Here is a 13632-nt window from a genome sequence, read left to right on the forward strand (position 1 = left end):
ACACAGAACATGCTGGGGGCGGATTTAACTGCAAAAGCCATGCAAAGGGTGTCAGTGTAGAAATCACACATGCATGGTTAGTCGATATGCACGTGCACTCAGAAAGCAGAGCAGCGGTTAGGGAAAATGTAAGCCCTTTAGCTAATCTCAGCTAATCTTTTATAGACTTACTTCCATTGTACTGTCCAAAGAACCAACACTGTTCCTGCGACCACGTTTCCCTGCACCCCACCAGGAAGAATCAGGTTAGCAAAGCGTGAAAGATTGATTTTTTTCTTTATTACAAGAATCCAGTGCCTTGCAAAAGCATTTTTATTCTGCTCATTTTTCACATTTTGTCACTTTAAAGCCATAAACCTTAAAGCATTTTACTGAGATATTATAGACCAACATAAAGCATTACAACCACTAGTCTTTTGCCGTATGTCTGCTGAAGAATAATTGTCGATTCTTCTTTGCAAAATAGCCCAAGGTTATTCAGATGAATGAAAAGTGTGTCAGAAGAGCAATTGCTGATTCTTGATTTAGGTTTCTTCTCTGGCTGGTGATACTAACAAAATTATATGGTTTAATAATAAAATAAAACCATTCAAATGCAGTAGAGGTGCACCAATTGCAGTTTTTTTAGCAAATCTTCAATTACGGAGCTTTAAAAACCTTGAACAGCTGATTCCGATTTTGGCCAAAACAAATTTTTTTGTTGTTTGAAATTTTGCTAAATGTAACAAAAATGTCCCTGTATTGGCAACAGTGAATCACTAGTTAACTGCAAACTTGCAGACATGCCCTGGTGGGCCGGTCTGTCAGTCAAAACTCTCAGCAGAGAGCAGGAGAGAATAGTGGTTGATTTTTAGACCTCCGTTGAGGTAAATAAGATTGTTGGAACGTATCGGCTTCTGATGTAAGTATCGGCCGATTACCAATATCCCAATATTAAGGAAATTGACACAGATAAATCGGCTGGCCGATAAGTCAGTGCAGGTCTGGCTGTTTGCGTTTTATAGACCAAATGGTTATGTTTTGGTATCACAGCACTTTCATCAATCATGCAGCTGTAGCTGCGTTTTCATTACAAATCTGTGCAAAGCTTTCTCAATATTCCGCTATGTCAAAAACATACAATTTTGCAATTGCAGTGTTTCCATTAAATAACAAACGTGATTAAAATTTCACGTGAATAAGTTGTTAGTTCACGTAATAAGTAATTAAATTCATGCCATTTCATGATCCTCCGACTACTTCCTGTCGTCTTCTTTGTGGTTTCCACCAGTGGTAACATCCGGTTGTTGAGCACATGACTCGTGTGATGTGAAAAAAGCATAAAAAAATAAACCAAAGTTTGATAAAAATGTGGTTTATTTCAATAAAGCCAAAAAAGCCACCTCATCCAAACAACAAAGGAGAGTTTTTTCAAAATTAGCCTGTTTCCATGAAGCAAACTTGTTTTCTAAATGTCAAATTGAACAATTATATGGTCAGTGGAAATGTAACTTGTGTATTTTTATGTCTTTCTTTCAACAATTAACTTCTTTTTTGTCATTCTGCCATGAAAACCAGGTTTGTGTAGTGGTGGAATAATAGTTGTCAATAGATTCTCCGATCTGAACTGTGAATCTAAGCAGATCATTCAGAGTTACTACAGCCACGGTCCTGTTGTGATGCTTATTTAACTTATATCCTCCTTGAGTTCATGACCAGGTCAAGTTGGGTTTGTAGTTTTACCACACTCTTTGCAGTAGGTTGAACCATTCTTTCTGAGGCTTACAAAGTTTGTTTGTGTTTTGTAGTGAGACAAAATTTGAAAAACTCAAGAGATAAAAGGAGTTTTGCAAGACAGAGGAACATAATTTAGGACTAGAAAGAGAGAGCAAGATCGGCCAACCTCAATCAGGAGAGATGATGTTAGAGAAATGGTTTTGACGTTGTCTGAGCGGTGATGTTGTCTCACCTGTGTCCGAGAGGTCCCTGAGAGATGAGCTGAGCGCTGTGCGCTTCAGACCCTCACCCACTGAGCAGTTGTCATCAAAGCTCGTCCTTCCCAAGGTGCCATTCACAACATCGCTCTTCACACCTACGCCTCCTCCAACCACGGTGCCCGTCAGCAAGCTGGGCCTCATCACACCTTTCTGTTTCTCCAGTTCCGCTGCAGATTTACATAGAAACACAGGGGAATATTAAATGAGAGAGAGAAAACACAGAGAAATGAGCTGCACAACAACAACAACAACAACAACTTGGGTAAGTTTCCATTCTCATGCTTAGAAACATCTAGAACAATGGCTGTGATAACCAACAAGGACAGTTTAACTAACAGAAATGACCAGCAGATGGGGCACTTACACTCCACTCTGTATTTCTCCATCTCTTGGACTTCAGCAATACTCTCCCTGAGGTCGCTAACAAACCGGGTGCGGTCTTGCTGACTGGGTGCCATAAACACGATAAGAACCTTTCTCTCTCCGCCGAGGCTGGATGAGGTCAGGCGGATGCCATGAGGGTAATCTAGTTAGAAATGGAGACATTTATGTTACGATCAAACTGAAAAACTAGGTTTAACTGAAAGGTACAAAATTAAAAAAGTGTCTTACATGAGTTCTGAAACATGTGGACTTGCATGTCAACCAAAGGGAAAGATTGTCTGAAGCTATAAGTTACTGAGGTTTTCTTCTTTTGGAAGATTTTGGTTACCTGGTGTGCAATGAAAAATTGATATATTCACAGTGCATGATCAATTATTTAAACTTTAATATCATAGCAGTCTGAAAGTCAGCCTTACCACCAGCAGGTCATTAAAGAGAAAGACCTCTCGCTGGTGAACCCCTGTCCTCTGAGGTCTGTTGGGGTCAGGCACCTCGTAGAGCTGGCAGCAACACACCAGCCGGCGATGGGGAAGGGACAGCACCTACATGCCCAAAGAAACAGACAAAATAAATTTTACAGAAAAAAATCCATTAAATCCCATCTTTTGATGCCTTAAATAGTTATAGAAACTCACAGGCTTTTTGCCAACAATGACCCTTTCCACCGCTTGCACCTGTGAGACGTGATCATCATTGGTCCGTAACTCCCATTTCTGTATTCGCTGGTAAATCCCAACCAGCAGGTCCCGGGGAATATCCTGACCATTGTCCACACCTTGGATTGGATAAGAACATTAATGGTTTTAGGAAATAATCGCCAATGTTTCCTAATTCTGGTCCTCAAGGCACTCTGATCTGCATGTTTTAGATGTTCACCCCATTCAGCAAAACCCTGTTAGTCAGCCTCAGTGGAAATCATGTGTGCTGAACAAGGGAATGCCTGAAACATGCAGGGCATTGTGTCTTGTGGACTATGGTAGAAAAACACTGTTTTAAAAGGATCCACAATTAGTCATAACAATAAACTTTATATGAGTAAGTCAATAGTCAATAGGAAAATTACAACATATTTATGCCAACATCTTCAACTAATCTTGGATCCCTTTAAGCCTTAACAGTAAGGAGTATGTGCATGCTGAAACTCTTGTGTTTAATAAAGTTTCGCTGTTGCAAATGGGTCAGCACCTCTCAAATTCTTGATGAAATCTTCTAGTTTCATCTTCCTCTCTGCCTTGATGTTGGGGCTGTACATGTCCGTGTTGAGGAGGATTATGGCAAACGCCAAAATGAAGATGGTGTCAGGGTTCTGGAACTGCCGAACCAGGATTGGATTGCACACGCAGTACCTCTGACTGAAAACAAAAAGGAAGTAGTTGAAACCTTATAGCTTTGTTTTAGTCAACAGCCAGCCATAATTTACATATGGGACCCCATAAGAGTACAAAATTGACTCAAAAGTGGGCCCCAGAAGGGATTGTCCACAGACACATAATGTCCTTTTATAGGTCAAGTTAAACTTTTATCAATACCCATTTGAGACACAGATAAGACCTGGCAAACTGCAACTGTTTGGACGCCAGTTGGACTGGACGTCCATCTGTCCTTGTCAATAAAGGTTTTATAGAGTCTACTGAACTGTGTCTCATTTAAAAAGCTAACTTAGTATCCATTGAGCCTGATTAAATCTTCATGGGATCCACATACAGCTGTTTTGCTGGGCAAACCAATCGAATTACATTTTTCTTAAGGTATTTTTCATATACAAACCTGAACGCCTCTATAAGTCTCTCCACCTTTTGGGCTTCCCCTTGAACTTTAATTTGCGCCTGGAATTTCCTCAAAGCGTCATCGATGTCCATACCTGAGAAATCCATCTCATCCACCACACAGCTGCAAAAACACATAAACAACTCAGAGGTTATAGCTGAATTCTTTCAAACCAGGCATGCTTGAACTTGAGTAGCAGTATTATGTAATTCTGTAATTCACATTTTATGTGCATGGGTGTGGGTTGAGTAAACCTCTATAAAATCAAATTGGTTCAACAGCTTCCTCTGTGGTTTCTGGGCATGTATGCAGATTTCCTCAGCTTTTATCCATCTATCCATTCATCCATTATTTTCCCCCTAATCTGGGAATGGGTTGCCCAAGGAGAGAAGCCCAGACTTCCCTTTCCCAAGCCACTTGGGCCAGCTTCTCAAGGGGAATCCCAAGGAATTCCCAGACCAATCGAGTAACATAGTCCCTCCAGGGTGTACTGGTCATCTTCTGGGTCAATGGTATGTACCTGGATCACCCCACCAGGGAGGCATCCAAACCAGGTGCAGTAGGTTGAACCATTCTTAATTTTCCCCTCATTTGTGAATTTCTCCAATTGCAGAAGAATAAGAGGGCACTCTTCCCTTTTCCAGCACAAGACTTACTTTTTGTCAAACTAAAAAGTTAATTCAATCAAAACACCTGTGCCACCCAGTGGATGTAGGGAGAAACAACAAGGAAGAAGTTTTTTTTAGTAAAGCTCAATTTACTAAACAACATCTTGATCCCCAAACTTTTTGGAAAATATTCTATGGGCTGACAAGAAAACCATTTAGAAAGGGTGCATCCCAAAACATATGGAATTTCAAAAACCAAACACCAAACAGTCCCAAAAACACAAAAATAATAATTTAAAAAGAATGTTTTGGTCTCAAAACCCAGTTACAATGCTGAAGCATGACATTACATGGACCAATTATGCTTGAAAAGTCTATAAGATCCTCTGAAGTAAACAATTCTGCAGAGAAAAGTCTGCAAAATTCCCCCACAGTGATGTAAAACACCCAGTTATCAAAAAACTTGGGCTGGAGGGGGGGGTGCTGTGGTGGCGCAGGGGCCAAGCACAAGCCACCTAGTCCTCAATGCAGCTGTCGCAGGTTCAATTCCTGGCCTTGGTGACCCTTGCTACATGTCTTCCCCCATCTCTCATTACCCACCTTCCTGTCAATTAACTATCAAATAAAGACCACTAGAGCAAAAACAAAAAAAAAAACTTGAGATGGGACAATTATTTTTTTTGGAATAGGTGGCATGAACCATTTTTTTTACACAGGGTCATGTTGGCTTGAATGGCTTTTTAAATGTAACTATTTCTAAACTGATTTCAGCATTTAATCTAAAACATGGAGAATTAATGTTTAGCTTTATATTGTACAAATCTAGAACTCAACCCAGAACAACTGTAACCAACATTTAGTTTTACACCTCTCAAATCTTACCAAACATGGAGAACCAACATTTAGTTTATCAGAACAAGAATCCAGAGAAACCCCCTTGTCCTTTTTTTGTTTGTATTTCCTTTTAATTTATGTAAAGCACTTTGAACTGCCTTGTTACTGAAAATGTGCTTCATAAAAATTTTTTACCTACTTTACCTTGCCTAATCTTATTGATTTTTATATAAAAATTTGTTTGAGATAAATCCTTTTTACACAGCACTTTGTTTATTTTGAATACTTACTCTAAAACGTCTTTGTTGAACTGTTTTTGTCGGTTTCCAAGAAACTCGCCAATCATCTGCCGGCTGAGGCCCTTTCTTTCCAAAAGAAAGCGAGCGATCCCAACCGGAGTGTCCGACACGAAGCCTCTCTCTATCAGGTACTGGATGCCCTTTTCTGGTTTCCTAAAGTTGACGCAAACAAAGCATGAACCTTATCACTGCACATGCATGGACATTGAAGTGTTGCGCTTTGTGGAACTTCAGCTTACTTGTTGAAGAGATTGAGACCGATGCGGTACTGGCGTCTCTGCACCACGTCGCTGTTAAAGGGTGGAGAGTCCCAGCTGTGGCGGCTCTCCCTCTGATATGTCTGCTTGCCCAGAGGAGGAAGAGGCTCCTGCAGGCTGTCCTGAGATGAGGAGCCTGAGCTGCAGTTGACTGTCTCGTTGGAGTTGGTGGTGGAGTTGAGGGAGTCGTTGTCTCCGTCAGAGCAGCACGGCTGCTCCAGAGCGCCGGGCGGTAGAGCTGTCGAGGAGGAAGATGATAGCGGGGTGGTGGGGGGCTGCTGGGGTGAGGAAGAGGACGAGGGCGTGTCAGGGTACTGATGGTGATGGATGGGATGGTGGTGATGGTGGTGGTGGGCTGCCACCTGGTGAGGGATGTGAGTGGGTATGGATCTGCCTGGTGGCCTGGTCTGACCCTGGGCAGCTGCCGCCGAGGACGGGTGGGTGCCTGCGTTGGGGGTGTGTTTGAGGGTTCCCTGTGGGGAGCCCGACCCCACCCCGGGTTCCTGCTCATACACCAACTGTCTGCTCAGGGAGCCTCGGTCTGAACGATCGCTCATGTCTACTGAGCTGTCGCTGGGTGGCTCGATTGTGAGAAGTGGCAGGTGGGCCCCCCTCAGTCGGTAATCTCTGCACTCGGTGCATGGGGTGCTGCGTCGGCTGTTGCTGCTTCCCCCTCCTTCAGTGTCCCTGCTGTCCTCACGGCCTCCGACACCCACGCTGGGGCCCCAGTACTCTGTATCTGTGCTGCTGGGTGCCCGGTCGAGGGACAGAGGAGAAGATGGCATCCCGTCATCCATGTAAAGAGTGACGTCACTGTAAGACGTGGCAGTACTGTCACCATGCATGCTGTGTCCCCCCCCAGCTCCTCTGCCTCTTTCTCCCAAGCCTCTCTGGGAAGAAGGGTTGCTGCTGCTACTCCACATGCACTCTCCAAAGTCTTCACTGATTGGCCCTCCCTCCCTGCTGCCCTCCTGGGAGTCATCGCGACCCGCGCGGCAGGTGAGGGCATCATCTATGGAGTCGGCTAAGGACTTGACCTGGAGAAAACATGAGAAATTAAATGACTGAGGCCAAATTCTTCAATTATGTGTGTCTGAGATTTTAAAAGTGACTTCCTTGAACAGGTTATGATAAGTCTACGGGCTATGTAAACATGCTCATTACATATTGTTGCACAAAATCTTTCTTAGGCAATGAGATTTTTGTCTGATCAGTTCTAATTATTTTTAAAATCATAATGGCCTGTTTTATGTCCTTTCGTCATTTAAAATCCAAATACGCTGCTGCTGGCCACGCCCCCAACACTTACACTCACACATAAAAGTGGCTGCAAACTGATGAGCAAGTATAGAATGGTATATCTTTGAAAAGCAGAAATGGAGCCTCCTGCACAACCAACAAGAATGCAGGAAGTGGGTTCTAAATAGTAAGTTCACAACAAAATACTTGTCTTTTCCAGCAGCCATTATACAACGCATACAGCAGTAAAACCAGCAGAACATACAGCTCTGGAAAAAAATTAAGAGCCCACTTGACTGAACCCCATTGAAAACCTCCAGGTTATTCCACCAAATACTGATTTCTGAACTCTTCCTGAGTTAAAACATTAGTGTTGTTGTTTCTAAATGAATATCAACTTGTTTTCTTTGCATTATTTGAGGTCTGAAAGTGCTGCATCTTTTTTGTTACTTTGACCATTTCTCATTTTCTGAAAATAAATACAAAATTTTTGCTTGGTATTTCAGAGACATGTTGTCAGCAGTTCATAGAATAAAAGAATAATGTTCATTTTACTCAAACATGGACATATAAAAAGTAAATTCAGAGAAACTGATCATTTTAAGAGGTCTCTTAATCCTTTTTCCAGAGCTGTATGTGCTGGAGTTCCGCTTGGGTTGCTAGGTAACAGGGCTTGGCTCAACTGGGGTTGCTAGGTAACGGTGTAAGGCCAGTTGAACGTGACGTAGCACAGCTCATTTTCCAGACACCAAAAAACATGAATTTATTGGCAAAAAACGTCTGCACAAAAATGTACAAAATTCAGATTAATTCATCTTGATTTATATGGCACCAAATTACAACACATATTAAAACATTAGAAACCAAACAAGTCCATTACATAATCAGTTATACAACAGGTCCAATTTCAATGCTAGTACCATCTAATAGCGTAAATGGAAACTACTGTTTGAACCTCACGGCTTCATAAGTTCTCATCAGTTTTACCTGTTTGGAGAAGGAATCCTCCAGATGGGTGTAGTCAGGGGCGCGGTCCGGATCCGGGGAGTGAGGAGGCCCGATGGCCACGCTGTGGGTGAAGTTGGTCTGCGTCTGCGCCTGCTGCTGCGGCTGGCGCTCGTCAAAGGAGAACTGCAGCCTCATGTTGGACAGGATGATGCGCCGAGTCATGCGACTCTCTGAGGCCGAGCTTCGGAGTCGCTCAAAGTTCTTGTTCATGCGATATTGTCTGAAGGCCGTCTGAATGGTCTTGGCTGCTCTGCGACTTACAAAAGAGCCTCCGTACTTTCTCTCCAACATCTCCACCTGCAGAAGGTGAGAAAAATAATGTGGACACTCAGTAGGGTCCAAACTTTTAGCAACGAGGGCCAAAGTTGTTAAGTTGTAAACACTTCTAAAACAAATCTTTTGTTAGCTACTGTTTTGGACTATTTTTACTATGCTGAACTTTTTACTTTTATTTGTGTAATTTAATTATAAAGTATCTCTACTCTTACTTGAGTAAAATTTCTGGATTCCCCACCTAATGAATGAAAAACAAACATTATTTAACCCAAAACTTACCAAATAAAGACATAGAGCTTTTGTTGAAGTTTCTTTTTTTTATTGAAAGAAACTGATTTGGTTATTTTTTGTTACTTATATGAATTTTTGCCAGTTTTGTCCTTAAAATACCAAAATTTCCACTCAACTTTATATTTTTGACTCATCTGATGGTGTAATTTTTAAGTGATTGATAATTTGATCAGTTTCTCAGTGCTTGACTTTTTACCAAACACATTTTTACTCTTACTTGAGTAATTTCTTGGTCGGATGTGTTTTACTTTACGTGAGTATAAATAAGTTGAAATAGTGCTGCTCTTACTTCAGTAAAACTGTGGATGCTCTGCCATCATCTGCTAAAATCCTGAGAGGACCTGACTTTATAACGGCCGTTTTTATTCTGAATCTCTTGCTTCTGTCCAGCATCTTTACCTTCTTGTCCTGCAGATCTGTGGAGAGCTCATAGCTGTCAGACAGGGCCTTGCACCTCTTGTTCTCCTCCTCTTCCTGTTTGCGGAGGGCCAGGCTCGCCGGCTGGTGGCGGCTCCGCAGAGCCCAGGCCAGGCTGGCCGGGCTGGAGGTGGCCACGCTGGCCGGGCCCCTGGGAGCCGAGGGGGCGTCAGTGTATCGCTGTGAGCCGTGGAGGTAAGGCGACTGGCTGAAGGAGCTGTCTTTGTGAGCGACCGTGTCTGGACACTGGGACTCCCCCTCCACACTGAGGAGGAGGAAAAACAGAAGCAGAAGTTTATGAGTCATTAACAGCTTGAGAAATTATAGCAGCAGACATTTTGACCTCCAGACCACAGTGACTGAATATCAGCATCTACATGCAAAGCTGCTAAATATGGACTTACTTGTAAATTTTGGAGCGCCGTGAACCCAGCCACCGTCTACTAGAACTCATTGTCAACTTTTATCAGGACTTATTTCATGCAATTTGAACACCTGACAAAATTCCCAGAATAATTTTGTAACCGGACCAACATAAAGATTTCTGCCTGCTGAAGAGTTCAGGGTCTAGTTAATATTTTGCCAAGTCGACATATCTTCCCTCACTGTTCTGCCCTTGTCAGACACGCATCGCAGGAACTTGCTGAAAAGTCATCTGCTACAAAAACAAATTTCTGCAGCGCCACATACCAGAAACTCTATCCTAACAGGAAAAACCAGCGTGTTATGTCAGCAGCTGTGGAGCGAAGCCACCGGCTTACAGGGGAACCAGACAAAACGCATTCATTAAAACTTCAGATTATCCAGAAAGAACCACAAGTTACTCAAGATTAAACTTATCAAAGCTTATCAGTAAATCGAGTTAGTCCAGAAATCCTTCAGTCCTGCTGGCTTCAGACCAGAAAAGTCCACCCGAGTCTTTGTGTGTGTGTGTGTGTGTGTGTGTGTGTGTGTGTCACATGTTTCCTCCCTGGTTTTGGCCACACCCCCTTCTGTCAGCTGTGCCCGGTCCCACAGAGTTCAGCTGGGGTCTGAGGTGTGTGAACATGATGATCAACTCCAGAAAAATGCTAATCATAACAGCAAATCATTTCTAATTGATTAATCAATACAAAGAAATGCCAAATACAGCATTTATTTCCCTCTTCCTGATTGGTCACTCTTCCTGCTGGACATCAGGAACTTCCTGTGTGAGAGTTAATGAGGAGGAAAAGCAAACGTTTCCTTTAATTTATTAAAATCAACAGTTGATTCAAACATCCCGGCTGCTGCTTCACATCCAGAGCTGGAATGTTTGCAGTGGGCAGACGGGGAAACGTCGTACAATGCAGCGTCCTTCAGCCGGACATCCTGCCTTTAAGCAACACATGACTTGGCTCAATGATTGTTGAGAGTTGCGTAACACGCTTTAACAAAAAGACTCTATAAAGGAGGCAGCGATTGCCATAATCTACATTTGTACAGCAGATCTAGTTACACTTCTACCATCTGCAATGTTAAAAATTAGTTTTTTTTCCTCCAGTTTTTTGAGCTGCTGTCAAGCTGAGTTTTATTCCGCGCAGCATCATTTTTCCAGTCCTCCTCCTCCTCCTCCTCCTCCTCCTCCTCCTCTTCGGCTCCTTAAATAGAGGAGCGGGGAGCAGGGAGGGGGTTGCTTGGTGACGGTTGCTGTTGGACTTTAGTGGGCGGTGAGGCAGTTGTTAGGATGAAAGGCGTTGTTGCCATGGCGACGTGTTGACTGTTATCATCGGTAAGGTGGGTGTTGAGGATGCTGCGCAGGTTGTGAATGACGGTCTGCAACCTTTTTTACCCTCAGTCAAGATGAAAAGTAATTTAGAGACACGAATTTTGCATGAAAAGAAAAACGCAATTTATAGTTTATGATAAATATCTACAATAGGAAAAAGATTTTATCATTTTTATGTCTGTTTTCTTTTTGATTATTTTATAATAAAGAAAATATAACCCTTCTGCAAATAGATAAGTACATTTTCTTTTATTGGACATTGACATTTGCAGAAAATATGTCAATAGATACATATTTATTTATATAAATAAATATGTAGATGTTCATTTACGTAAAGAATTATTTTATTTTTTTGGCAAGAAACACAGACATTTTTTGCCAACATAATGCAAACTCAGCCTGACTTCACACTGTAAAACATTAAAACTCATCCAGAATCTGGACAGTCTTTGAGGTTTGCTCCAAGTCTCCTCCCTTATTTTATTATTTTTTTTATAAAGGGACGTTATTCATGCTAGATCCAAAACCTAAAAGCATCTTACAGGTTTGCTGTGTTAAAAGCATCAAGTTTTCAACAATCATAAAATCAGGATTTGGGTCAATTTCTTTCAAAATGCCGATATTTTTAGCTAAGCTAAATAAAATACAGAAAAGCTGATTTGGGTTCAGGAAAGTCGGTTTTTCGGTAAAAATCTCTGGATAAACGCGGCTCTTTGTGTTGAACTGAACATTTTCCACTGCAAGAAAATTATGTTAGGATTAATTTTACACTGATTAAAAATGAAAAGAGGTTTGTTGAAAAAAATTAGGCGATTATTTTTTGTGATTAATCTAAAAATTTCTGAGGTTTTCTAGCGGATTTTTCGACTTTTGAAAGTTTCCTTGTTTTTTTTTTCTAGAAAATCTTTGATCTTTCATGGAATGGAGCTGGGGGCCACAAAAGGGGGCCACAAATGGCCCCCGAGCCACACTTTAGAAACCCCTGTGTTATAGAGCACTAATGAAAAACAAATGATTGTAAAACTCAGGATTCCCACCAGTAAAATCATGAACATAATGAGCAGGAACCTCCAAAATGTGCTAAAGATCAGCTGGGTTGGTTTGGTATCGCTCACTGCAAAAACACAAAATCTTACCAAACATTTTTAATAGTTTCTACTGCAAATATCTTAGTACACTTGAAAAAAAAAAACTAACTTACAAGTAACCTTGGAGCAAAATAGCAATAAGTTAATCATTTCTAAATATTGATGAAAACGTTCTTGTTTATTTCCTTGTATCTTGGGAAACTTGTTATAAGTGAAATAATCTGCCAGTACTTTTTAAAATCAATATTAGGGAATTATAGACTTAAAACAAGCTCTTATATCTTGCTGAAAAGTCACTTTTAAGTCAGTTTTCTCTTATTTGCACTAAGATATTTGCAGAATAAACTAAACTAAAAATACTTAGTAAGATATTCTGGTTTTGCAGTGCTGCAGACTGAAGCTCAACATGTACAAGTAAAACTGTCGAAGAAAAGCCCTTCATCAAATTATTGAATCAGGAGAAAAAGTCTCATAAGGTTTAAATAACCTTAAAGAATTGACCTCTCAGCTGGTGGGATGCACACACACCTCCAAAATGTGCATCTGGTTGCTGGGAGACAGAGTAAAGATCAACTATATTGGTTTTACTTTCTGTTGGTCAGATCTGGCAACCCTGGTCAGTATTTATCCAGTTAAAGAGCCTGAGCAGGAAGATTCAGGATCTTTCACTCCTTCATTTTATCAATTAATTCAAATCACGGCATCATGAAGTAAAACAAAAAAAAAAAACTTTAGTTCCTTAAATCAGGACCAAAGTGCTTTATTTAGCTGGATTACATTGAAGCAAATCTTGGCACAACAGCTGGCCTTGTTTGAAACTTTAAATACGCTTCACTGCTTCTTAAACGCTTTCAGAGATGGCAGCTTTAATTTAATTTTGTTTACAGTTACGATTGTTATTAACTCAAGTGATGTGTCGTCACCTAAAAGCGAACAATTCATTATGTTTCATTGGAGACTGTGAACTTTCTGCCATCTGTAAGCAGCATCAGGTCTGCTTTAGAGGAACGCCACAGTTTTTATTTGTCCTGCTTCATTCAGCTGCTCGGGGTTATTTTTCTGCTTCTTTATACAAACTGCTGACATTTCAGGTGTTACTTGTCACAGCTGGATCTCTGTCTGACCTGCGTCAGGTTCTATTCAGCCGTTCCCATTCAGCCAGCCGGCTCTGCAGGATATCCCCAGCAGCCACGCGACTCAGAAGTCGGATCATGTTCGTCCACAAACCTTGTACTTTTCCAGCCGTCAAACACAGACAGAGTCTCTGTTTACTGCACATTACAAAATCCTGGATGTGTTTTGTTTACACAACTTTGTTCGCAAGAGCTTCCTTTGCATACAAAATAAATATATGTTTAATAATATATATATATATATAATGTATATTAAAATATATGAATTAATATTTTAATATATATTAACTAATATTGGTAATATCAGT

The 13632-nt window shown here is 41.2% G+C and overlaps 1 protein-coding gene across 1 annotated transcript in view; it reads right to left on the reverse strand.

The window, feature by feature from the left end:
* iqsec2b (IQ motif and Sec7 domain ArfGEF 2b) overlaps positions 1-13632 on the reverse strand; it is a 51389-nt gene that overhangs the window by 1479 nt on the left and 36278 nt on the right. The window contains exons 2-13 of the mRNA XM_015044139.1: positions 9339-9621; positions 8352-8669; positions 6108-7162; positions 5860-6021; positions 4128-4250; positions 3546-3712; positions 2996-3135; positions 2777-2902; positions 2589-2688; positions 2341-2502; positions 1949-2143; positions 172-221 (exon numbers count right to left, since the gene is read on the reverse strand). Of these exons, the coding sequence (XP_014899625.1) occupies positions 172-221; positions 1949-2143; positions 2341-2502; positions 2589-2688; positions 2777-2902; positions 2996-3135; positions 3546-3712; positions 4128-4250; positions 5860-6021; positions 6108-7162; positions 8352-8669; positions 9339-9621 (2881 nt within the window). The remainder of the gene's footprint in view (positions 1-171; positions 222-1948; positions 2144-2340; positions 2503-2588; positions 2689-2776; positions 2903-2995; positions 3136-3545; positions 3713-4127; positions 4251-5859; positions 6022-6107; positions 7163-8351; positions 8670-9338; positions 9622-13632) is intronic.

Source organism: Poecilia latipinna, unplaced genomic scaffold (assembly GCF_001443285.1).
Source record: "Poecilia latipinna isolate Pla-1442-1.1 unplaced genomic scaffold, P_latipinna-1.0 Scaffold36, whole genome shotgun sequence".
Classification (NCBI taxonomy): domain Eukaryota; kingdom Metazoa; phylum Chordata; class Actinopteri; order Cyprinodontiformes; family Poeciliidae; genus Poecilia; species Poecilia latipinna.